This window comes from Tenebrio molitor, chromosome 2, assembly GCF_963966145.1.
Source record: "Tenebrio molitor chromosome 2, icTenMoli1.1, whole genome shotgun sequence".
In the NCBI taxonomy this organism is placed as follows: Eukaryota; Metazoa; Arthropoda; class Insecta; order Coleoptera; family Tenebrionidae; genus Tenebrio; species Tenebrio molitor.
Window position 1 is genome coordinate 19,364,522 of NC_091047.1, and position 26,232 is coordinate 19,390,753.

A 26,232-nucleotide genomic window follows, 5' to 3' on the forward strand; every position below is an offset into this window, starting at 1 on the left:
TTTTATGGAGATTTTTATTTTTAATATGAAAATGTAAACAACCATGCTCATGCATAGAAACAAAAAGAAGAAATTAAAAAAAGATGTTTTTTTTTTTTTAATTAAGCAGTCACATTAAATAGTAATAAAAGTGGAATGTCCATCATCGACTTGTCATTTGGTTTACTTTTTTTCGACATTTGGGATGGCCATAATAACATAGTTTAATGAAGTTGGTCATGCTCAACTCTAGAGTACTAGAGTTGAGTAATCTAGTACTAAGTACCTTATTCAACTCAACCAGCTCCACTTTTGACTTTTGTCACTTTCATTTAAAAAATAAATAGCGAGATCTCCTCGAGGCTATGATTAAAATAAATAATAAATTAAAATATAAAACCTAATTTTTGTTCCCATATCGCCTACTACGTTTTTTGTCAAATTATTTACGTTCATTAATTTCAACTTTGAAGAGTAAAATTAACAAGATAAAACTGCTTGTCGTTGTTCGAACAATATGCATTACGTAGTCTTATTAACGATTTATTACAAAAATAAAAATTAGCACCAAATCTGCAGTGGAGCATAAGTCAACAGAGGGTACAATTTTTACCATGCAATTCCTTATGGCAACAGTTAAAAAAAACGCATAAGAGGTCAACCAGAAACTGTGGAGGAATTAAGGGCAACTAAAGCTTGTAATTCCATTACAGTGCGACATTTACAAAACACGCGAAGAAATTTTCAAGATCGCTTGGGACATTGTCTAGCAGTCGAAGGAAAACACTTTGAACAATTCCTTTGACAATTTCTGTTAATTTTTTGAGTTATTTGTGCGTTAAGGTTTTGAATAAATAAATGTTTGTGCGCTGTTTTTTTTTAATAAATAAATGTTTAGATGTTCTGCCTTCCAAAAGCTAATTTAATCGTAGTCTCCAGGAGATCTCGCTATTTTTTAAATGAAAGTGACAAAAGTCAAAAGCGGCTGGTTGAGCCGACAGGGACGCTATTCTGGCGACCGCTCGACGTATAATTTTCCGACGCGCTAGAAAATATTTTTTTCACAACTTTTTCGACAGTTTAGGATATTGAATTGTAATCTAACCGATAGTTTAAATAATCTTCCAACTTTGTTCCAAAAATGGTTTGAATTTTTTCATCAGAACAATAGTTAACAGAGGGGGTATAAATTTTACCATGCAATTCCCTATGGCAACAGTTAAAAAATATGCACTGTATATCTTTCACCTCGCGAACCTGTTATGCAACCAACAATAATGTCGGGTTTGATATTAATCTAACATAGTCTTTGGAATGATGGGCATAATTACGTAATCATCAATCATTACGTCAGAAGATTATTAATGTGGGTGAAAGTATACGACTAAGTTCAGTATATCGTTCAAGGTGCTTGTTAAACAGTTGACACTTATACAGGTATAAATATTTTGATTTGTAATGACTGATAAAATTGTTCTCATAACGTAACATTTTTAGAAAGTGTTGCTTTAGGTACATACTATTATTTGGCACTGTTTTGACTTTCACTCAGTAAATGATGCCAACCATCAACAGTCTTTGTAGTGCCAACATAAAATAAGCTACAGACTGAATTCACTTCAGACAGATAAGAATACTGTTGAAAAAATCTGATTCAAAATAAAATAATCAGATACAGAATTATCAAATAGAAACACATTAACAATAAAATTATGCCTAATTGTTGTTGCGAACCGAATAATAATATTTTGCAACTTATAATTTAACCATTTTTTACAGAATGATGATTTTCTCATCGATAACAAGTGGATCACTATTTAATTATCAATTTTTGTCAATATGTACTTTGATCTGAATACTTAAATAAAATTAACATAAATTAATTTCTGCTCAGACATTAATTGCATTATTGCATCCATCTAAAGTAGAAAAGCATGTTGTTGGTATAAATTTGAACAAGAAAAACACTTCCACATTATCAATTAGTAGAATGAAAATTGTAAAAATAGTTCCGTAACTTGTCGTTACATTACAACAGCATTAATTTTTTTTTTTTTTTTAGAAAATATCAGTATTCGTACCAATACATTACTTAAAAATATAAAACACAGTCAAGCGAAAACATTTACAAAAACATAAACGCTTATATGCATAATAAATTCGTTGATCTTTGAACTTTATGGTCACCTGACCTATTCAAACCAAATTGATAAAATACAACAGTTGATAAAACGATAGCACAACATTCAGATATGATTCTTTCAGATGAACTGTAGGAGATTAATTAATGTATGATTCGCCATTTATTAAAAAAAATCAGAAAGATGAGAGATCCTATTGTGAATGTTTCAAATGGTAAACTTCGGGGAAAGACTGGAACAAACATTAATAACGGTCAGTTCTACAGTTTCCAAGGAATACCTTATGCTAAGCCTCCTCTTGGTAGCCTTAGGTTTAAGGTAAATCTCAAATTTTACGTAACAAGTTTTTTTAATAAATATCATTAATATAGGCGCCACAACCACCAGAACCATGGACGGGAGTTCGTGATGCCACCCAAGAAGGAAGTGACTGTATTGCTCGACAACCTGTTTTAGGAACCTTAAGAGGTGGTGAAGATTGTTTAACTCTGAACGTATATACTCCATCTGTAAGGTCTTGTGCCGACTTGTAGTACTTTTGTAGCTGATGGTTATGTTGCAGCTACCAAAACAAAATAATCGCAATGATTTGAAACCTGTGATGGTGTGGATTCATGGCGGGGGTTTTACCTCTGGTTCAGGAAGCACTGAAGTTTATGGTCCCGAATTTTTATTGACGGAAGATATTGTGTTGGTCACCATCAATTACCGACTTGGAATTATAGGTACTGTGTGCTACCGTGATTTGCCACAGCTCCACAAATAATTTATTGGTACAGGTTTCCTTGCTTTGGAAGATCCAGATTTAGGTGTTCCAGGAAACGCAGGCTTGAAAGATATGGTCATGGCTTTGAAATGGGTACAAAAAAATATCGTTAATTTTGCTGGAGATCCCAATAACGTCACAATATTCGGAGAGAGTGCGGGAGGAGCTGCTTCACATTATTTGATTCTATCCCCCATGGCTAAAGGCCTTTTCCACAGAGCCATTCTACAAAGTGGTTCCACATTGAATGTTTGGGCAAAGGGAAGACGATATGCCCCTCAGTTGGCACAAGTATTGAAGCTTCACACTACCGACGAAAGAAAAATTTTAAAAGTCTTGCAAGATTTACCAGTCGAGGAAATGTATTTGGCAGCCGAAAAAGTTCCAGATGTATGTTCAAATATATTCATTATTTAATTAATTTAGTTTTGTTGATCTTTCAGCCGTTTTTGGCATCTGTGGTTAGACCACATGGTCCAGTGATCGAACACAAATCACCAGATGCCTTTTTGACAGAGCATCCGTTGAATATAATTAGGTCTGGACAATACAATCACGTACCAATAATGATTGGTTACACCACTAGAGAAGGAATATTATCAAAAGTTTTACAAAAACCAAAACCTTTCAAACCACTGACGGATTTTGAATTAGCCGTTCCTAATTTTTTAAACCTAGAACGTGGTTCAGATATATCTAAATTAATTGCAAGGCGAATTAAAGAATATTATTACGGCAATGAAGAACCATCCACTGAAAATAAAGATAAATTTTATTTGGTAAATAATTTTGTATTACATAATTGTGCTTTAACTCAAAGAAAAAAAATTAGTTAGAAACCGACAACTTTTTCCTGAGAGAATTGTTACGGACGGCGAAGTATCATGTTGAAACATCATCTGCGCCTGTTTTTATGTACAGGATGTCCATCGAAACTAGTTTAAATATGATGAAAAATATATATGTCATAGACGAACCAGGTAAGGTGTTTATAAAAAATTCAAATAAATATGTAAAATATTGAAAAAATTATGCTGTTGCCAGAACAGGTTGAATGTTACAATTTCATTACAATTTCAGGTGTTTGTCATGCAGATGACTTGGGATATTTATTTAAAAATTTGCTTACACCTGATATCGAACCTGGAAGCGAAGAAGATCTAGCGATAAAACGTTTTGTAAAGCTTTGGACAAACTTTGCAAAATTTGGTGATCCCAATCCTAAAGTCAAGGATCCTGTTATAGACGTAAAATGGAAACCAGTTACTAAAAATGAAGTTAATTTTTTGGATATCGGGAAAGATTTAACTACGGGGATTAATCCAGAACCAGAGAGAATGAATTTTTGGGAAGACATTTTGAAAGTCAATCCTGTCAGTAAATTATAATGAAAAGTTACTATTTACATATTCAATAGTCTCCACAGGATAAAGTAGGAAATTTATAAAAACAGTGTCCTCAAATTCTACTCACAGATCTTTTATATAATTGTATAGCACATCTAGAGAAAATTATATGTATAATTTATGCAAAATAAATGTTTCATAAAAAGTAACAACAGAATTCTAGTTGGAATCCTCAACACGACGTAATAAAAAAAGATAAATATTATGTCAAATCTTCGTGATTTGAAACTTATAAATTAAACAAAAATAAATACCTATATCGTGTAATACGACTAAACATGTGGAAACTGATAAAAATTAAACCATTTTTGCGAAACATAACGAACAACAAGTTTAAAATTTAAATATCTACAAAACATAATATAGGACAGCAGATATCTTGAATTTTAGACAAAAATATCATAATGATTGTAATACAGATTCACTTGGCAAATTTAGGCGAAAACCTGACACAGACATATTTTCAATTTTCAGAATATTTCATATGTAGCACGACCAGTAGGCAAACTGTGTTTTAAAGAAAATAAACAATTTTTGCAAATAATTTTGCAGGTTTACTTTTTTTCCATTTTCTAACGAGAACATGGAACTAAAATAGCTATTTATGTAGTTAGTTGCAAAATGAGAGTGTTTTTCGCATGAGACGTGAAAATTGTCCCAACGAACGAAGTGAGTTGGGCAACACGTCGAATGCGAAAAACACTCGGTTTTGCAACGAATCACATACAAGATTTTTTCTAATTCCTCATAAAATTGTTAAAAAAAAACAAGAAATATTTAAATTTTAGTAAGTACCTAATTAAATCATTCTACCATTGAATTTGTCAAGGAATTTATGTTTCGCTTTACTATGACAATATGTAAACAGAAAAAAAATCCACAAAATCACAATTTGGTATCAATTTGGTCCCTCAAATGAGTGATTCCGAAGAAAGTGTGGGTGCAGATATTGAAGCTGCAGCGGAAGCTGCTATTTCGACCTTGTTACCAGCGAAGTCGCGAGCTGTTTATGAGTTAAGTTATCAACGCTTCGACCAGTGGTTGGGTTTGAGGAAGTTGGAATGCATATCCGAAAAAGTAATGTTAGTTTATTTCATGCAAAGGTCTAAATTGCTGAAACCATCAACAATGTGGAGCGAGTATTCAAAACTAAGAACAACCATTTATTTGAATAAAAAGGTAGATATTAGCAAATTCAACAATTTGATTGCATTCTTGAAGAGACAGAGTGAAGGCTATCGCGGGAAGAAATCGAAGGTTTTTACCAAGGATGAAGTCCATGCATTTTTAAAAGAAACCAACGATGAAACATATTTAATGTTAAAGGTACAAGAAAAAAATTATTAGAGAAGAATTACATTACAAAATAATCATCTTTTTCAGGTTTTACTAATTGTCGGTATATCAGGAGCCTGCCGTAGGCAAGAACTACTTCAGTTGTCTATAAAAGACATAGAAGATATGGGAGAATTCCTGAAGATTCAGATCCTTGAAACTAAAACAAAAGTACCACGAGAATTTACCATAACTCCGGGAAATGTTAGTGGATTAAATTTGTTAGAAGTCTTTCGAAGATATTCTTCATTGCGATCTAAAAATACACGGCACCAGAGATTTTTTGTTGGTTATAGACTTGGAAAATTGCCCACCCTGTTGGAATAAATACTATTGGCGGCGCTCCAAAACAAATAGCCACTTTCCTTGGTTTGAAGAATCCCGAAGAATACACCGGTCACGCTTTCCGCCGTAGTTCGGCTACATTATTAGCTGAATCCGGAGCAGATACGTCGATTTTGAAACGTCTTGGGGGGTGGAAATCGACCAATGTTACCGAGGGTTACGTTGACGCATCAATACAAAATAAGAAGATCGCTCAAATGATTTTAGGCAAAGACAACACTACCAGTAAAGCCTTATCTTTCAAAAAATTGAAAACACATAATGCTACGTCTTCAAGTGGTCAAATCCCAGAGAAAAATAATTACTTATCGGTTGATAGTTATCATGAGATGTCTGCTGTATCGTCAAACAATCAAATTTCAGACGAACTTAACTTGTCATCATCATTAACAGAAGGTTTCCATATTTCACATTTACATAATTGTACTGTAAATATATATAATAAATCATCCACTTAATTATTCTTAATTGAATTTGACACTTTTTTTTCGCATTAATGCAAAAAAGTGACAATCAAAACGCATTATTGCAAAAAAGAACATCATTTTGACATTCAAAACGACAACATAAAATTCGACATTTTACAACGGAATTAGAAAAAAGTGTAATTTACACTTATTTAAATGTGTTGAAAGGACCCTGCAGGCAAAGGGCCCCTCTGTTCTTTGCGCTACTTGCACCTACGTCAAAATTACTCCTAAACAATATTATACAGGATGTGGAAGGACTGACGCTCCACAGAAGACTGGCAAATTCGTGGGATTACGCTGAAATATAAATTTATTCATGTTAATTCAACTTTAGAACCAAACGGACTGTCTCGCGATGATGGAAAACGCCAAGATGGCATGACTTTCGTACCATGGACTAAAGGTCAACTTTTAGTTTGGGACGTTACTATTGTAGATACACTTGCAGACATTTACGTTTTGAAAACTTCTGAAGTTTCAGGTTTTCCCGCTGAAATGGCTTGCAAACGCAAACGTAGCAAATATAGTTCAATTATTTCGTCGAACTACGTGTTTAAAGGTTTAGCATTTGAAACCTTAGGCCCTTGGTGCAAAGACTTATTGCGGAAACAGGCGATTCAAAATCAAAGAAATTCCTTTTTGAGAGGATTTCCCTTGCCATTCAACGTGGAAACGCTGCAAGCATTCGGGGCACTTTCCCAGATTCCGCATTATTGTCGGAAATTTTTGTATTGTAAAACAAACATGTTATGTAAGTACTTAATTTAAAAATATATTTATTTTTTAGTAACACGATATTGTTTTCTTTCGTCATAGATACACATTATGAAAAACAACTCATAACTCCCTTGGGATATTTCAACAATTTTCGCCCTCCCCATTGTTTACAACAAACTCATGAGAACCAAACTACAGCAACCATATTCACGCAGTCTTCCCTGCAAAGTATTTTTAAGAAAGTTTTAACTTTTTAGTACAGACACTAAAAAATAAAATATTGTATGCACCACGGGAGATATTCATATGCATAAATATCTAATAATCAAATGGGCCACTGCTATTTGTGAAAGATGTTTATGTCATCTTGACAATTTAAACATTTTAATTGTCATTGTGTTTTCTCAAGATCTGAAATCGTGTTGCAAAACTTTGCCGAGATTTATTCAGCTGCAGATTATGTTGAGATGTTGATTATCTTGGGAGAATGCGGGCGGAATGCTAGGGAGGCAGCAAGAGTTTTCTCTGATCGTTTCCCTGACCGACCTTCTTCTGATCACAAAACAATTTTGAGAGTAGTTGCTAGGGCTCAAGAAACAGGTAATGCAATTGGTGGAGGTGCATGAATCGCACGTACCTTGGCTAATGAAGAGGCAACACTGAATATCGTTGAGGAAGATGGAACTATAAGTATAAGAGAAATTGCCCAAGAGTTGGATATCTTCAGCAGATCGGTACATCGCGTTTTGAAAGAGAACAGACTTCATCTTTTCCAGTGTACCCGTGTGCAACACCTCGAACCAGAAAATTACCCTGTTCGAAGAAACTTTTGTGTTTGGTTGCTTAATAAAGCGGCAGATGAAAATTTTATTTCGCGGGTCTTGTTTTCGAACGAATCAAGTTTTGGTCAGCGGGGATGTTTCAACCATCGAAATTTGCATGTCTGGTCGTACGATAATAATCCAAGGGCTATTTATCCGCGTGCATTTCAGCGTCGATTTTCCGTAAATTTGTGGGCAGGACTAGTGGGAGATTCAATAATCAAGATTGTAAAAAATAAAGAAAGCGTGTATTCTTTATTTTCACATCGGACATTTTCAATTCCCTGTGCGTTTAACAGGAGCACTAGGAGCAGTGTAAACAAACTTGAAGATATTCCATTGATTTTCGGCATAAACAGTGGTTACAACTTGACAAGGCACCACTCCATTTCAGTCGCAATGTGCAAGGTATTTTGAATCGAATGTATCCTAATCGTTGGAGCGGACGAGGTGGTCCACGCCACTGACCTGCAAGATCTCCGGACTTGAAACCTCGGGATTTTTCTTATGGGGGCACGTGAAAAACGTTATTTACAACCAACCGAACCATCCATAACGAGGAGGGTCTTCTAAACAGATCACAAGAAACTTTTGGAACAATTACACATGAAATGGCCAGGGCCTCTAAATTAAGCTTACTACTAATTCTGTCTTCTTTCTTCTTTTAATTCTTCAGCTACAGTCCAATAATAAATTTGTATTAATACAGGGTCATTATAAATGATTGTCCCATCGCAGTTAGCGTTGAAAACCCACACAAATTTGGGATGTGCCGCTAGCTTCGCAACGTTAGACAAGCTTGCGGCACATTCAACTACGTCGCCAACGCCTACTGCGATGAGACAATCATTTATAATAACCCCGTAGTTGCGGGCTATACGATGACGACTTTTATTAAATTTGTTGACATTATTCTTAACCAAGTTTTTTGACAGTGCAATAATGTACTAGTTTTGACAATAAAATACAGCCGACCAGATATTTCGAGTAGAATGATAGTATTTTTGGAAACCAAGCAACGCCCTCATTCGTTCTGTTCTTCCCTAGTTCTTCCGGGATTGGTGGATTTGATATGCTTAAACTCGATTAAAAAAGCAGATAATAAAAAAGAATCAATCGTTCCCGTAATATTATTGCTGTTGGCACAAGTCAGTTTTCTCTGGGGCGTGAGTTGTGTTGCACCCTGTATAAACTGATAAAATCTGCCGAGTATCAATATAAACTCGGAAACGACAAAAATATACATATGAAGAAAGAGGCCATATGTAGATGGCAAGATTCTTCGGTATATTCTTAAAAAATTGTGTAAAGTATAATTACGAATATCCTGAAATTAAATTTATTCGACGTTGGTGCTGTACCAAGCATACGAAATATGGAACAGGGAGTACGGAAAACAGAATAGCTGGATTGGTGGGTTCAATCAGTCATATCGCTCCGAAATATTCGAACTTTGAACATGCTTTGTGGGCATTTCGCACGATCTAAAGTCCTCTTTCGTTTCTCTCTTTTTTGCTTTTTTTAATTTGATAAAGATAATGAGTTTTCAACTGTTTCCTTCGGCAATTTTTTTTTCAGTGATAATAATTGTCGAGTTCTTTTCCACACTACTATCTTCTTAATTGATAACAATTTTTAATTATTATTCTCTATGTAGGTATTATTAATTTTAATTTTCGTTCACATAGGCTTTTTTCTACAATAAATAAGCAAACTAAATTTGATAATACATATGTATTGGATTTATTAATCTTATCTTGCATCTGGGCTAACCATGTAGTACCTACATACCTATATTTCCAGGAAAATCGGAAAAATGGTAACCTTACTTTGTGTATAAATTGTATTTAACAAACCTAATTCGACAAATAACGTACAAGATTGAACATAGTAATTATTATCGTTAACTGTCATTAAGTTTTCTTCTACAATAATTATCATTTTTATTTATTTTAATTAATTAACTTTGCGTTTTTACTGGTCGACTATTTGTGTGTATGGGATAACCGGGATGTTAAAATAGCAACGGACCTCACATGGAACCATTGAAAATACAATAGGGTATAGCCGCAAGATCGTTTGAATATTCCTCACCCATGCTCATTGGTTACCCTCACCAGTCAGATTTCCGTGGTCGGTTTCCCGTGATACGTGTTTTGTGTTTGGTTATTTGGTATTTCGTCCGCATGGAACACTACCCAGGTATGTTTTCGATTAAAGGTATAGTGCTGAAAATGCGCTAAGCCTAAACAATCTGGAATTAAATTATTTTGATTTGATCTCTCCCACTTTTGTCTGTTTCACTCAATTTTAGGTACGAGGATCTCCATGGACCCTCAAGATCCCCCAGGACCACCATTAACTTCAAGGACCCTACTGGATACCCAGGATCACCACCACAGAACCCAGGACCCCACTGGAATCCCAGGAACCAAACAAGAAAAGAAGAAGTAGTTAATAATTGAGTGCATTATATTGTAAAACAACAACCTGTAACAGTCCCAGCCTTGAAAAAGCCCTAAGCCTCAGCAGCGCCCTAGTAGTAGCCTAGGTATAAAATGACATGTAATACCCACAAAAGAAAAACTGGAAATTTTGATTTGATTTGATTTTGAGTAAAAATACTCGTAGGTATATGTTCAATCATTAAAGGAACATTCCACCCGGATCCCCCGATTTATCATTTATCAAAAGATTAATTACGTAACTTAGCACTATACTGCAACAAAATTATTTTTCTTGCTTAAGAGATTAGCGGTGAATACTCTAATATGTTTATATAATTTATATAAAAAGCTCCCAAGTGAAAAGATTTTCCTGAACGATAAACATTTATTAAACTTAATGAACGCAGTGAACCTTGAACTTTGTAGTCAGCTGACCCATTCAAAGTAAATTGATAAACTACCAACAAGTTTATAAAACGATAGCACAATGTTTGCCGGTGATTACTTGAGCTACGGGAGAATACGTGATAACGTTCTTAACGTATGATTGGTCATTTTTCTCCAGCAATTTCGAGTTATTACATTTAAAAAATTCGTTAAAATGAAAGACCCTATCGTGACTGTATCAAATGGCAAACTTCGGGGAAAAAGTGGAAAGAACATTCACAATGGTCAGTTCTACAGCTTCCAAGGAATACCTTACGCTAAACCTCCTGTTGGTAGCCTTAGGTTTAAGGTAAAGGTCAAGCTCTACATAACAAGTTTCTTCTACTAGATGTTATAAATGCAGGCGCCGCAGCCACCAGAACCGTGGAGAGGAATTCGTGATGCCACCCAAGAAGGAAGTGACTGTATTTCCCGAACGCCTGTTTTAGATACAGTAAGAGGTGGAGAAGACTGCTTAACATTAAACGTATATACACCTTCTGTAAGATCTTGTGGTGGCTTGTAAGAACATTTGTAGTTGATTGTTATATTGCAGCTCCCGAAACAAAATGATCGCAATAATTTAAAAGCTGTGATGGTGTGGATTCATGGTGGAGCTTTTACTTCTGGTTCAGGAAGCTCTGAAATTTATGGTCCTGAATTTTTATTAACTGAAGACGTTGTTCTGGTAACATTCAATTATCGACTTGGAATTTTAGGTAGGTATTATGTATGTGATCTGATAGAACTCAACAAATAATTTATTAGTACAGGTTTTCTTGCACTAGAAGAACAAGATTTAGGTGTTCCCGGAAACGCAGGCTTGAAAGATATGGTCATGGCTTTGAAATGGGTACAAAAAAATATCGTTCATTTTTCTGGAGATCCCAATAATGTTACAGTATTCGGAGAGAGTGCGGGAGGAGTTGCCGCACATTATTTGGTTCTTTCTCCATTGGCGAAAGGCTTGTTCCACAGAGCTATTCTTCAAAGTGGTTGCGCTTTGAGTGGTTTTGGGAAGGGAAGTCGATATGCTGGTCAGCTGGCAGAAGAGCTGAATCTGCACACTACCGACGAGAGAAAAATTTTAAAGGTCTTACAAGATTTACCAGTAGAAGAATTGTTTCTGGCGGCGGAAAAAGTTCCAGATGTAGAACATCAAAATATTTTCATAACTTTAAAAATTAAATTTTTTTCATCTTTCAGCCATTACTGGCGTCTGTGATTAGACCGTTTGGTCCAGTTATCGAACGCAGATCCCATGATGCCTTTTTGTCCGAATATCCGTTAGATATAATTAGGTCTGGACGATACAATCACGTACCTATAATGATTGGTTACACCAATAGGGAAGGAATATTATCAGAAATTTTACAAAAACCAAATCCTTTCAGGCCATTGACAGATTTCGAACTTGCTGTCCCTAATTTTCTAAAATTACAACGTGGTTCCGATATGTCTAAATTGATTGCAAAGCGAATTAAAGAATTTTATTACGGCAATGAAGAACCATCCGCAGATAATAAAGATAAATTTTATTTGGTAAATAATTTAGTAATACATAATTGTGTGTTAACCAGAAGAAAAATGTTTAGCTAGAAACCGACAACTTTTTTTTGAGAGAATTATTGCTTGCGGTGAAGAGTCACGTTAAAACATCATCTGCTCCTGTTTTTCTCTACAGAATGTCAATTGAATCTACTTTAAACATGCTGAAAAATGTATACGTCATAGAAGAGCCAGGTATGATGTTTATAAAAAAAAAATAAAGATAAAATAAAATATATAAAATATTGGGATAAGTACGCTGTTGTCAAAACTAATCAGAATGAAAATACATTAATAATTGTAAAAAAAGCAATACTCACTAACGTATTTATTATTATCGTTGTTATTTCAGGTGTTTGTCATGCAGATGATTTGGGATATTTATTTAAAAATATGCTCACACCTGATATAGAACCTGGAAGCGATGAAGATGTAGGGATAAAACGTTTTGTAAAACTTTGGACGAACTTAGCAAAATTTGGTGATCCCAATCCTAAAGGCAAAGATCCTGTTATAAACATAAAATGGAAACCAGTTACTAAAAATGAAGTTAACTTCTTGGACATCGGGAAAAATTTAACGACTGGAGTTAATCCAGAGCCAGAGAGAATGAGTTTTTGGGACGAAATTTTGAAGGTCAATCCTGTCAGTAAATTATAACGAGAAGTTACTACTTTCAAAATTCTCCACATGATATAATATCTATACACGTTGGAATGAACATCAGTGGTACAAATGACCTGACCTGTTATTATGACAACTCATATGAAAGTTAATGCCAAATGTGTGCGATTTGCACCACTGATGTTCAATCCAACGTGAACAGGATATAGTAAAAAATATAATAAACCAAAGTATTCGAAATTGAATTTATTACAAATTCGGAGACTTACGAAGTATACTGCGCCAAAAAATTGTCGCAAATACTAACGTATTTTTGCATTACTTAAAAATGGCACAAGGAATTGAAGCAAAAATGATATATTATAACTTATTATTATGTTAACATTATGTTAATAAGGACGCTTAAATTTGTATAATATCTATTCACGTTGGAATGAACATCAGTTGTGCAACTGACTGACCTGTTACTATGACAACTCATATGAAACTTATTGCCAAATGTGTGCGATTTGCACCACTGATGTTCATTCCAACGGGAACAGATATTAGATATGTTTTCTAATCATGAAAGAAAAATATTTTCTAAATTCGATGTGTTGCGCTAATTTTTTGGCTCTCTGTCAAGTGTAAGTTTAAAAGATCGATCTTACTTACTTTTTGTATCGAACGTTGGAGAAATACATTTTTCATAAATATTAGGTATATCAAACTTTTTGTTTTTTATAAGTTCAAATATCAACAAAACAATAATAAAACAGAACATTGTGAAACATAAAAATCAGCAAGTTTTATCCCTTGTAATGTGTCATCTTGTAGACAAAACAAACAGTTAAAAACTCAAATTCCCATATTACATAAAAAATGCTATTTAATATCTTGTTGGTGGAATATACAAAGTCCAAACTTAGGTCTTAACGGCGATAAGATATCTACAGGGTCATTATAAATGATTGGAGTGTAGTTCAAATTGCCGTGAAAACTTATGGTTACCGCTCCATATAAAAAATGATGAATAAATGAATACACACTGTTCAGACACAGGAGTTAAATTGGTTGCAAAACAACTCAATATTTTTAGATTCAATCTTTAATTTATAAAGAAATAAATAGAATTCTCATCACCGCACTTTTCACCTAAGAAATGACACTGACAGTAACAAAAATTGACACTTCACAGTGAGGCGGCAACAATTTCATAACATAGGCATGGCTTGCGTCGACTACAATCATTTATAGTGACCCTGTATATATTTCTTATCAGACACCACAACTCATGAAATAAAAATCTCCAGAGAGAAAAGAAATGAAAACCCTTTCGGAATTTCATTACTAGAAAATCTACCGGATCGACTCCAAAAATATACTATATCATTGCTCATTGCTTTTATTGTGAGAGTATATTATTATGAGTTCCAGAAAAAAATCATTTTTCCATTAATGTTATTCATTACAAACAATTATTTTTCGTTTGACAAAGCTCACAGTTCCTTCTGTTCCGTTTTGTAAATCTAGTAGATTCAAATATGATAAGTGTGGCTAAACAATAGGTAATGAATTTTTTGTTTAATGTTTTATTACACACTGCATTACTAGTTTATCAGTTCTTCCCACTTTTGAAATAAATAAGTGCTGCAGGTGAGTTGAGCTCAATTAAATTAGACGACAAGAGTGGTGTGTGTAACTTCCAGTTTTGTCGACATTTGTGTTATTACTGTTCACTTTTAAAAATCGATACCTCAGGAACTATCAATCCAAAGATCATGGTAGACGGACATGAATCAATATTTAATAGTCTATCCAAGTTTGTACAAAATGGAGACTGTGGATAAATAGCATCGCAGGAATCGGAAGGAGCACTTGTTGCACGTACTGTTTCTCAAAACTTGAATTTAAATAAAAGTAGCCTTTTATGCAACCGTACGCGAAACGAGAATTTCGCGTACCTAAAACAGCCCACGAAATCCAATTTCGCAGCCGTTGCTGTTAACGACGGCCGTTAAAGTAACCCATTTTTATATGTGTAGAATACCCGTCCCTCTAGTGTCCATTCGTGGACATGAATTTCCTTGCGACTGGAAAAATAAGTTGTTAATTACATATTATAGGTACTATTTGATGCATGCAAAACTATTATAATTTAGCAAAATAATATTACTAAAATAGTTACATAACTTTTCACTAACAACGCATTAGTTTTTAAATCCGAGATATTATAGATATTTTTATACATTGATACTTGAACTTTATAGCCAGCCAGCCAATCAAAACAAATTGATGAAACCATCGATCACTTGTTAAAATAATATGATAACGACAATTATTGAGTAACAACCACATTTAAAACATTCACGAAGATGAAAGAACCTGTTGTGACTGTTTCAGATGGTAAACTTCAAGGCAAAACTGGAACCAACATTAACAACGGCCAGTTCTACAGTTTCCAAGGAATACCTTATGCTAAACCTCCTGTTGGTAGCCTTAGGTTTAAGGTAAATTTCAAGTAGTACCAAAATATTTTTTTTTACTAAATGCTATAATACAGGCGCCTCAACCGCCAGAACCATGGACAGGAGTTCGTGATGCCACCCGAGAAGGATGTGACTGTATTGCGCGACATCCTGTTTTAACAACCATAATAGGAGGTGAAGATTGCTTAACTTTAAACGTGTACACTCCCTCTGTAAGTCCTTGTAGTGCTAGTGACTGATCGCAACATTTGTAGTTGTTTGATCTGTTGCAGTTGCCAAAACAAAATAATTGCAATGATTTAAAAGCTGTGATGGTATGGATTCATGGAGGAGGTTTCATCTCTGGTTCAGGAAGTAGCGAAGTCTATGGTCCCGATTTCTTATTGACAGAAGATGTTGTGTTGGTTACCATCAATTACCGACTTGGAATTTTTGGTACTATGACTAATGTGATCAAACAGAAATCGGCAAATCAGTTTTTGATACAGGCTTCCTTTCGCTGGAACATCCAGATTTAGGTGTTCCAGGAAACGCAGGCTTGAAAGACATGGTAATGGCTCTAAAATGGGTACAAAAAAATATCGTTCATTTTTCTGGAGATTCTAATAATGTCACGATATTTGGAGAAAGTGCGGGTGGAGCTGCAACACATTATTTGGTTCTATCTCCAATGGCTAAAGGCTTGTTCCACAGAGCTATAATCCAAAGTGGTTGCGCCCTGAACGTTTGGGCGAAGGGAAGTCGATATGTTAGTAAGTTGGCACAAGTGTTGAACATTCACACAACAGACGAAAGAAACATTTTAAAAATCTTACAAGAATTACCAGCTCAGGAAGTGTATCTAGCAGCGGAAAAAGTTCCAGATGTAAATACTCGTAGATCAAAACAAGTCCCTAAGTTTCAAATTTTAATTTTGTTCCTGTTTTAGCTATTTTTACCGTGTGGGGTTAGACCACAAGGTCCAGTTATCGAACACAAATCCCCGGAAGCCTTTTTGTCCGAATATCCGTTAGACATAATTAGATCTGGACAATATAATCACGTACCTATTATGATTGGTTACACCACTAGGGAAGGAATGTTGGCGGAAATTTTACAAAAACGAAACCCTCTCAACGCATGGAAAGATTTTGAGTCTGCCGTTCCCAACTTTTTGGCACTGGAACGTGGTTCAGACATGTCCAAATTGATTGCTCAGCGAATTAAAGAATTTTATTATGGCGATGAAGAACCGTTCACAAATAATAAAGATAAATATTATTTGGTAAATATTTTAGAACTTATTATGTTGTATTAACAAAAAAAAAAATTAGCTAGAAACTGACAACTTGTTCCTGAGAGAAATGCTGCTTACGACGAAGCGTCATGCTGAAACGTCATCTGTTCCTATTTTTCTATACAGAATGTCCATTGAAACTAGTTTAAACATGATGAAAAATATATTCGGCATAGAAGAACCAGGTGTGTATACAAATTTATTATTCATTCTTTTTCCACTGGGAAAACAACAGAAAACAAGAACAGAATGAAGTTGTACTATTTGTAAAAACAATGCTCACCAACATATTTATTATTATTGTTGTTATTTCAGGTGTTTGTCATGCAGATGATTTGGGTTATTTATTCAAAAATATGCTTACACCTAATGTAGAACCTGGAAGTGAAGAAGATATTGGCCTCAAGCGGTTTGTAAAACTTTGGACGAACTTTGCAAAATTTGGTGATCCCAATCCTAAAGGCAACGATCCTGTTATAGATATAAAATGGAAACCAGTTACTAAAAGTGAAATTAATTTCTTGGATATCGGGAAAAATTTAATTACAGGACTTAATCCAGAAGCAGAGCGAATGCGTTTTTGGGAAGACATTTTGAAGGTCAATCCTAACAGTAAACTGTGATGAAACTTTACTCTTTTTAATGGTGTCTACATGGCAAAGTAAAAATTTTTGAAACCAGTGTGAGCACTCCAATTATTGAAATAAATATTATTTCAAATTCAAATTCATGCAAATTTATTTACGAAATACATAATAGAAATTTAAAAAATTTGTTTTACTAAAACTACATTATAAAATTGTATTGAACTTGGCGAAAATAAACTTTTGATACATAAAAACTTCTATCCAGCGTTTCTCCAGCCATACAAAAATGTCTTATGACTTTCAGATTCTCTTTGTAAATACCAACCAATTATGCTGAAAGTGCAATTTTGTTTTATGCACTGATTATTATTTGTTCATTGGATAACAAAATCCGACTCAGTATTCTCAACACCATAAAACAGAAAAACATTAACATTATATTCCAGATGTTTATTACAAAAAAATCTCATCACTTTGGTCTATAACTCAATGAATTAGTAAAAGTAAATAATTTTCAAGAAACACAAAAAGTGGCAGGTTTTTACTCGACGACGTTGACACAATTTAAAAATTTTGTCAAATCATGGTTATTATAATTTACAAAGTCCAAGTATTATCAATGGCTGCGATAAGATATTTACCAACACAAAATAGTAAACATATCCTCAATTTTATACATAAATCTCACGATGGTTGTAATACAGATTGAGCATGGCAAACTAAGAGGTAAAACTGGTACAGACAGACAAAACAGAATATTTTACAGTTTCCAGAATATTCCGTATGCGACACCACCAGTAGGCAAACTGCGATTTAAAGTAAATAAACAATTTTTCCACAGGATTTAGATACGAGATATCTGATTATGTATCTTTTTAGGCACCGCAACCCGTGCAACCATGGCAAGGAATAAAAGATGCTACGGAGGAAGGAAGTGAAAGTGTTTCTCGGCACTTACTTACCAAAAAATTTATCGGATCGGAAGACTGTTTAAATTTAAATGTATACAGTCCAGAGGTACGCCAACACCGTTGTTATTTACTTTCGCAAAACACTTCCTGTCGGAATGTGTTTGTACGAGTTTGCGCAAATATTTATTCTTTTATGGAGTTTTTGAACGCTTAACACTACTTGGTTCGTTTTTCAGTTGCCCCAAGATGGTAGACCGCTGAAGCCTGTCATGTTCTGGATCCACGGAGGCATCTTCATGACGGGCTCAAATAAAACTGAACTGTTCGGACCAGAGTTCTTAATGGCCGAAGACGTCGTCTTGGTCACGATCAACTATCGTCTAGGAATTTTAGGCTTTCTCAGTTTGGACGATCCATCTCTGGGAGTCCCAGGAAATGCAGGTTTTAAAGACATGGTAATGGCCTTGAAATGGGTGCAACAGAACATCGCTCACTTTTGCGGAGACCCCAACAACGTGACTGTCTTCGGAGAAAGTGCTGGAGCTGCTGCTGCTCATCTTCTGATGTTGTCTCCCATGGCAAAAGGTAGAGTGACGCGTCACCCCTAGATCAAAAGTTAATTACCAATTTGATTTAGGTTTGTTTCATAAAGTCATTGCTCAAAGTGCAAGCGCTTTAAATTCGTGGGTGGTGGGGCAAAGATCTGCCCAAACCATTGCCAAGAAGCTCGGATTTGCAAATTCTGACGATAGAAAAATTCTGGATTTTCTCCAAAACGTTCCCGCTAAAATGATTTTGAGGGCGCAGATTCAAATCGATACTGTAAGTTAAATTTGTTTGATAAAATCTACTTAGTATCTTTACTTCATCTAGGATGATTTTGTCGAAAATGACATTAGATTTTTTGGAGCTGTTGTTGAAAGACCATCGAATGAAGAAGCTTTTCTAAAAGACAAACCAATCGATATAATACTGTCAGGCAACTACAATCACGTACCAATGATCATGGGTTACAATGTCAGAGAAGGTATGGCCTTTAATGACATAGTACCAGCAAGGTCAAGAAAATCGTTTTTCGAAAATATGGAACTATCCGTTCCTTTTGCACTGAACATTGCCAGAGGTAGCAAGATTTCAAAGCAAATTGCTGACAAAATTCGCCTTTTTTATTTTGGTGACGTCCAACGAAACAGAGAACAGCACGCAACACAATATTACGACGTACGAATCTAAAACATTTACAGAACTATTTTTCATACTTTTTTCTAGTTGGTTACGGACACCTCGTTCTTGAGGGACGTGTATTTCTCGGTCAAGAATCACATGAAGACCGCCACCAAGCCCATATACTTTTACAAAATGTCTCTGGAGACGGAACTAAATATTTTTAAAAAATTGGCTGGAGCAACTGTACCCGGTATAAAAACGGACGAGAAGTTACGTAAAATGAAGTGAATCTCGTTTTAGGTGTTTACCACGGTGACGACTTAGGATATTTGTTCAAGACACTGTTTACTCCTGACATTGCACCAGGGAGTGTCGAAGATGTGATCCAGAGAAAGTTTGCAAGGTTATGGACTAACTTTGCTCGTTGTGGAGATCCTACCCCTGACCCGAATGACGATTTGTTAAACGTACAGTGGAAGCCTGTTGCAAAAGATCAAGTGCACTTTCTCAATATAGCTGAGGAATTAACAATGGGCGTTAATCCAGAAGCAGAGAGAATGGATTTTTGGACTAGAATTTATAGAATTAACTCAGCAGTTTCCAAGTTATAAACTCATCTTACATGATGGAAAATATAAAATATATATTTTGGCAATACAAACACACAAATAATTATCATGAAAAAATTATGCCCGCAAAGAGTAGATAATTACTTGATCTTCGTATGGTTGTGGTTTATAGTGTACGGTAAGCTAGTCATATGAAACGTGGAATTGTGATTGTGTCGTACCTGGTCATGAAATAAAATGTATTAAAAATCTTCTAATATCTTCAGTTATAATATCCCTAATGATCAATTATCTCCGAATATTTTTCGGAGCTCACGAACATTTTTGTTGTGGAAATAAGCACTAGTCGCAGACGGGTGTCTTGTTTGCGAACAACACCAAAAAGCGCGAGTAAAAAGAGAGAAACATTTATAGAAACTAATTCACATGCATGCGGGAGATTCGATACGATAATCGCCCCCAACACCAAGTACTGAATTACTTGAGGAGATGTATCTACTGTGGTCATGTCTGTTGCAGGCAAACGATTTTTTTTTTTAATAAAAAGTATTTTGTTCTTATCTGTCGATCTAATTGTACACTAATTACCGTAACAGAGTTCCAAAAATCCGCAAAGATGGATTTAGACAGCATAGGTATTCTTGCCAGAATATCAACACCGTCTCATTCGTGAAGCAATCAAAATCGAGAAATATCCAAACAATATCAACAGAGACAACGGGATGGAGCTTTCGAAAAAGGGAACAACCACTAAATAGCACCACTACATCCCCACCATCAAGACACCCAACCACCAAGTGCTGTGGCCAAGTGTTTAACACGCCGCTTTGCGTTCGGGAGGTGACGGGTTCGAATCTGTCTGACCAGCTGAAGGTTTTTTTCCTAGGGATTTCCACACTATATGGTGATATGGGCCAATGGCGACGTATATCACAGATAGGCAAGTGCCGGATCCATATCTCTACCCTTCATTACCTACCACCATCACTCACCAGACGCATCCTAGATTCTTGTTCAATGTGTCTGAAAAGACGAAGAAGGTCTACAGCAGCTCCTTTTAAGGAGACCATTAGCTTCACTCTGTAAACGCTTACGACAATGTCGAGCACGTCTTGATCAAAGGTAAATAAGTGCAATAAATGCTGAAGTTTATTAGTCTGATATTTAAATATAAATGAAGTGGACTGGTTTTTACGTATTAACGTTGACGATAAAAAAGTCGATTGACTTTGATATTTTGTAATTACAGTTGACTGAGTTAATTTCATAGCAAACAGAACCTGTACTAGATAACAAAAATAATATCTCACTCGTAATTTAGATTTACCGATAACACGTCTTTAATATCGGGTGTTCATTTAAATTTATCCATAAAGTTAGCGTTGAAGAGCCAATTGTGAATGCATCAATCTGCGGAGTAAAACGCAAAAAATGAAGTTAGATTTAAACAGCCAATCTGTGATCTGTAATCCCTGGTGCGTTCACAATCGACTCTTACTACTTTGAGGATAAATTTAAATGAACACCCGATATAATGAATATTCTACGACACAAAACACTACCTCCTCGATATTTTTATAGAAACTCACTTGGTTCGTGTGTTTTGTACAGGTCAGTTAAAATGAATCAGCCGACAGTTACAGTCAAGCAAGGTAAACTAGTTGGGACGGTTTCTAAAGACATCGACGGTAATAATTTCTACAGTTTCAAAGGAATTCCTTATGCAACCCCACCATTAGGAAAACTTAGATTTAAGGTTAGGTGTTAATCCAATCATCATTACTTGTAACGTAATTTGTTTTTATTTTAGGCACCGCTACCGCCTTCGCCATGGACAGGAGTTTTGCAAGCTATAAAAGATGGAAACTGCTGTTATTCAAAAGACTTGTTTACAAAAAAAATTGTTGGGTCTGAGGATTGTTTAAATTTAAATGTTTATACTCCTCGCGTAAGTAGGAAGTTTGAAAATTGACAATTAATTAGAGCTCTATTTTGCAATGAAGCTGCCAACTACCGACAGTAATTTATTGCCGGTCATGGTATGGATTCATGGTGGGGGATTTACAACTGGCTCAAATAGTTCAGATATATATGGCCCTGAATTTTTAATAACATCAAACGTTGTTATAGTCGTAATAAATTACAGATTAGGATTATTGGGTTAGTATAAACAAAATGACTTTGCTAGATTAATTTAAACACCCGGAAATTGTTGACCGAATTACGAAAAAATCAGTGGAACTACGAGTACATTTTGTTTTAATTGGTCACTTTTATATATTTTATAGGTTTCTTGAGTATTGACGATCCCTCACTGGGAATACCTGGCAATGCCGGATTTAAAGATATGATCATGGCGCTGAAATGGGTTCAAAATAACATACAACAATTTAACGGTGATTCTAATAATGTCACTGTCTTTGGGGAGAGTGCCGCAGGGGGTGCAGTACATTTGTTAATGTTATCACCGATGTCTCGAGGGTTGTTCCACAAAGCCGTAGCACAAAGTGGATGTGCTTTAAACCCATGGTCTAGAGCTAAACGATTTGATATAAAAATGTACGACGTCTTTGATTACAACGAAAGCAGCAACGAAAATATTGCAGAATACCTTCGGAATCTTCCTGTAGAAAAGTTGTTGGAGTGTCAGTTTAAAATGGGCTATGTAAGGAACACAAGATAATAAACATGCATAAACAAAAGTGTCAAGTTTTTAGATGTTAACAGAATGAATCCGTTTGGATTGGTTATTGAGAGAGAATTTGCCGAACAAGGAGAAGTCCCCTTTTTAACTGAAGATCCTGTTGATGTTATTCTGTCGAAAAATTTTATGGATATACCTTTGATGATTGGATTCACAAAAATGGAAGGTCTACTAGTTCACACTTACCGACCGACAGCTTATGAAAACATGTTAAAGGATTTTGAAGCAAACGTACCACACTTGCTTGGTTACAAAACTGGCACTAATGAGAGTAAAGCTGTGGCCGAAAAAATTAAGAGTTTTTATTTTGGAGATGAAGATCCTGCGCAAAATAAAAATCAGTTTTATGAGGTACTAGCTCAACCAAATTGCACAACGTTTTTAATTAAGTACAGGAATTTTAGATGGTAACTGACAACTTATTCTTGTATGGAATCTACAGTACCGTCAAGAAGCATAGTTTTAATTCTGCTTCTCCTGTGTATTTTTACAGACTGTCTTTGGAAACGTCCTTAAAGTTTCTTCAAGTGTTGATGAAGGACAAAGAAGAAGGTACGACAATTTGTTTAGTAGGAAAATAACGATGATAACTCTTGATTTAGGAGCTGCTCATGGTGATGACGTGGCATATCTTTTCAAAAATATTTTTAATAAGCCTTTACTACGAGATACTTTAGAATATACTTCTGTAAAACGCATTGTTAAATTGTGGACGAACTTTGCGTATTATGGAAATCCCACACCAGACAACAACTCAACGTTGATTTGGGAAAAAGTTAATAAAAAACAAGTGGGTTTTCTCGACATTGGCAACGAATTAACTTTTTTTAACGATTTGCAACAGACAAGTTTGCAATTTTGGGACAAAATATACGAAGAAAGTTCACAAGGTTACAAGTTTTCTTGTCGGAATCCAACATTACTCAAAAAATGTAAAGGTCGTTTGTAATGCATGTAACCATAAGTTATACTCAAATAATTAAGCAAAAAATTGTGATCTTTACTGAGATTTTATTAGGAATATTTGTAAAATATACGAAAATAAATGAGCTACATTAGAAAATATGTGGAAAATTAATATTTATCTTACCACAAATACCACCTAATCGTGTTTTGTTTCACTTTAACATATTATAAACGGCATAATTTATGTCTAAAGTTCATTTTTTCTTTAAAACAATTGTCAAAGTGTTGTCATGTTGGTATGGGCCACTAATTGTGAATTGTGTCAACCATTTTGATGTAAAAAGGCGCTTGCGCTACTGAATATGTTCAGTTGTATTTTTCAGTGTCATTATCGTCTTTATTTCTTGTCTTTTGGTATAAAATTTGCTTACACCTGAATCTTTTCTGACTTTTGAAAATTATTAACATAATCTGAAACCTGATCTAGGGAGATTTTACGATACAGATGTTCCGAAACGAAAGGTTTTGGGGTAGTACTGCCTGGCCGAATTTTGACATTGACAATTGTTTAAAAAAATGGGCTATAAATATACCTACATCCCTGGTTCACTTAACAGTGAGAACCTACTGAACATACATATTTCGATAGGGTTGGCATGAATAGCTGCAATGCTCATTTAGCTTCATTTTTAATAAATAATTCATTGCAGCACCGTGAGAGGAGGCTGAGTAGTAATAAAAAAGGTGAAGGAAGTCCGAGAATTTCTGTAGTAAGCATTTGCAGCGGTTGCTTAGCTGCGGGATGTAGAGGTCGTGGATTTTCTCATGGGCTATGAGTCATATCTGCACAGACGACGAATATCAATTTCAAGTAGGCGCTACAAACCGACCGGAAAACATCGTTATTCGTTGCGTTAGTTTCGTGTCTCTCTCGTGTATTTGTATGTATTTGAATTTGAAAGTAGTCGACGTTTTCAGTTTTCATTTACAATTTTTTCACGGTTTATCGCTCCGCCTTCGTGCACATATTTGCAGGGTCACAGCCCGTGAGACAATCCATCACCTCTACAAGGCATCCTAAAGTATGATACAAATTTGTGTCAAGCAACCAGTTTTCTTATGTAAGAGACTTACTGCAACTTATTGCAATGCTTTAACTTACATATTTACATTACATTACAATGACATTATCATTCGTTGATATATTTGATATTTAACACACTTTGACAGCATTGTAATTTCATCTACAATTTTATTTTGGCAATTTCCAACAAAATATTGATCAAGTAATGTTTAAAAAAACTATTGCAACTGCAATACAAAAGTATTTTTTTAATCTACGCAAACTTTTGTTCTGTCGTTTTTACAAGTTTTCAATTCATATCAATAGAATAACCTTACTTTTGTCAGTTTCATTCATTCACCGGCTATTTGTTACAGTTTTCATTTTTTTAAAAAGAAATTGAGCGTTGGCAAAACTTGTGGGAAGCCCCCAACAAACATTATTGCTGCAATATGTTTAGTCTAAGTTAATTTGGTTATCTGTTCGTAGAGTTATACCGTTACGACAATCTCATAAACTTTTGTTGTATCTTTCATGATTCAACCAGTTTTTTAATTTCAATTTTTGTCAATAACTCGGCTATTTGTTTAATCAGAGCTACATATTTGGGAGTGTTTTACAAACCAAAGCATCATGAATGAAACATTGTTGTTCATTATTTGATTTAATATTATTAAGCTCTAATCGATAAAATTCAACTCATTAGAAAATTTCAATTCCGATAACAAACTTCATGTCAACCTATATTTTACAGCAATAAAACTAAAGTTAACCAACTCCACTATTTCGATTTGTGACAGATTTATTTGTTTATTAATGCACGACGATATGTTTGGTTAATACGCACTTATTTTATTTACTTATTTGTAGATACTCCAGAATTTGACGCAAATAGATTCATTCAGTAGGAAATTAAGCAATAATGTTTATATTTGAAATATCTGTTTACTTTTGCTTTATTGGGTAGGTGAAACCAATTTTCCTTTTATTGCTATTCACAAATATATCTTTTACTTCACTGACTTGATATCCAGCCGACCATAAATTGTTGAAGAATTCTGCAAAAAGGATTTGTGTAATTTACTTATTTTTACAACTAAATATAACTAAATGGATTGTTTACAATCTACTGTTTATATCATAATGTAACTACATATTTACAAGAAAAAAAATGCAAATTATTAACAAATAGCACAACCAAGGCGGTCTCTATTTTAACAGGCCAGGACACTGGCGGTGTTGCCAAATTTCTTAGTGGGCCATTCCATAGCCTCCTGAGTTTCAAAAATATTGGTACTTCCATAGAAAGGCGGTTCATTCAAAAATCATTTTGACAAAGCAATTAATTGTGCAATTAATTTCAGTAATTGAAAAAGTAAACATGCCACACAAATGTTGCGTACCCAATTGCAAGCCAGATTATGCTTCAAGCAAGTCTTCCTACGTTACCGTTTTTAAATTCCCATCGAAGAAGATTAACTAGAATGCATGAATAGAAAACTGGCGCGTTAACAAGACTAGTGTGGTCTGTGAAAATCATTTTAAACTTGCGGATA

General features: G+C 34.8%; 4 protein-coding genes and 1 long non-coding RNA gene across 9 annotated transcripts; all 5 read left to right on the plus strand.

Moving 5' to 3' along the window:
• Window positions 1-1,292: 1,292 nt before the first annotated feature.
• LOC138124604 (esterase B1-like) lies at window positions 1,293-6,445 on the plus strand. 4 transcript variants are annotated; one of them, XR_011157218.1, is made up of 10 exons: window positions 1,293-1,416; window positions 2,245-2,438; window positions 2,492-2,629; window positions 2,683-2,845; window positions 2,900-3,276; window positions 3,330-3,665; window positions 3,719-3,866; window positions 3,967-5,332; window positions 5,396-5,618; window positions 5,676-6,445. XR_011157218.1 is itself a non-coding variant. In XM_069039700.1 (8 exons), exons 2-8 carry the CDS (start codon window positions 2,271-2,273, stop codon window positions 4,272-4,274), a joined length of 1,638 nt encoding a protein of 545 aa, XP_068895801.1. In that variant the 5' UTR covers window positions 1,293-1,416; window positions 2,245-2,270; the 3' UTR covers window positions 4,275-6,445. The 4 variants fall into 4 exon arrangements, 1 of the variants encoding a protein (XP_068895801.1); XR_011157219.1 differs by adding an exon at window positions 1,477-1,491 and having other exon boundaries at window positions 1,325-1,416; window positions 3,967-5,618; XR_011157217.1 differs by having other exon boundaries at window positions 3,967-5,618.
• A 2,879-nt stretch (window positions 6,446-9,324) lies between these two features.
• Window positions 9,325-10,614, plus strand: LOC138124614 (uncharacterized). The gene is made up of 2 exons (XR_011157221.1): window positions 9,325-10,182; window positions 10,295-10,614. It is a non-coding gene; the product is annotated as an uncharacterized lncRNA (long non-coding RNA).
• A 287-nt stretch (window positions 10,615-10,901) lies between these two features.
• LOC138122673 (uncharacterized) lies at window positions 10,902-17,614 on the plus strand. The gene is given in 13 exon segments (XM_069036928.1): window positions 10,902-11,163; window positions 11,218-11,355; window positions 11,410-11,572; window positions 11,627-12,003; window positions 12,060-12,395; window positions 12,449-12,596; window positions 12,754-13,059; window positions 15,351-15,514; window positions 15,568-15,928; window positions 15,982-16,358; window positions 16,422-16,757; window positions 16,807-16,954; window positions 17,085-17,614. Coding segments are annotated over 13 exon segments (3,297 nt in total). The 5' UTR covers window positions 10,902-11,028; the 3' UTR covers window positions 17,393-17,614.
• A 142-nt stretch (window positions 17,615-17,756) lies between these two features.
• Window positions 17,757-20,254, plus strand: LOC138124606 (juvenile hormone esterase-like). The gene is made up of 7 exons (XM_069039703.1): window positions 17,757-18,174; window positions 18,236-18,373; window positions 18,504-18,852; window positions 18,905-19,089; window positions 19,141-19,488; window positions 19,537-19,684; window positions 19,735-20,254. Exons 1-7 carry the CDS (start codon window positions 18,046-18,048, stop codon window positions 20,043-20,045), a joined length of 1,608 nt encoding a protein of 535 aa, XP_068895804.1. The 5' UTR covers window positions 17,757-18,045; the 3' UTR covers window positions 20,046-20,254.
• A 140-nt stretch (window positions 20,255-20,394) lies between these two features.
• Window positions 20,395-23,772, plus strand: LOC138124603 (juvenile hormone esterase-like). 2 transcript variants are annotated; one of them, XM_069039698.1, is made up of 8 exons: window positions 20,395-21,125; window positions 21,615-21,759; window positions 21,814-21,951; window positions 22,007-22,163; window positions 22,292-22,668; window positions 22,714-23,058; window positions 23,112-23,259; window positions 23,310-23,772. In XM_069039698.1, the coding sequence occupies exons 2-8, from the start codon at window positions 21,625-21,627 to the stop codon at window positions 23,654-23,656; spliced, it is 1,647 nt and encodes a 548-aa protein (XP_068895799.1). In that variant the 5' UTR covers window positions 20,395-21,125; window positions 21,615-21,624; the 3' UTR covers window positions 23,657-23,772. The 2 variants fall into 2 exon arrangements, with proteins under 2 accessions (XP_068895799.1, XP_068895798.1); XM_069039697.1 differs by lacking the exon at window positions 20,395-21,125 and having other exon boundaries at window positions 21,320-21,759.
• Window positions 23,773-26,232: the final 2,460 nt, after the last annotated feature.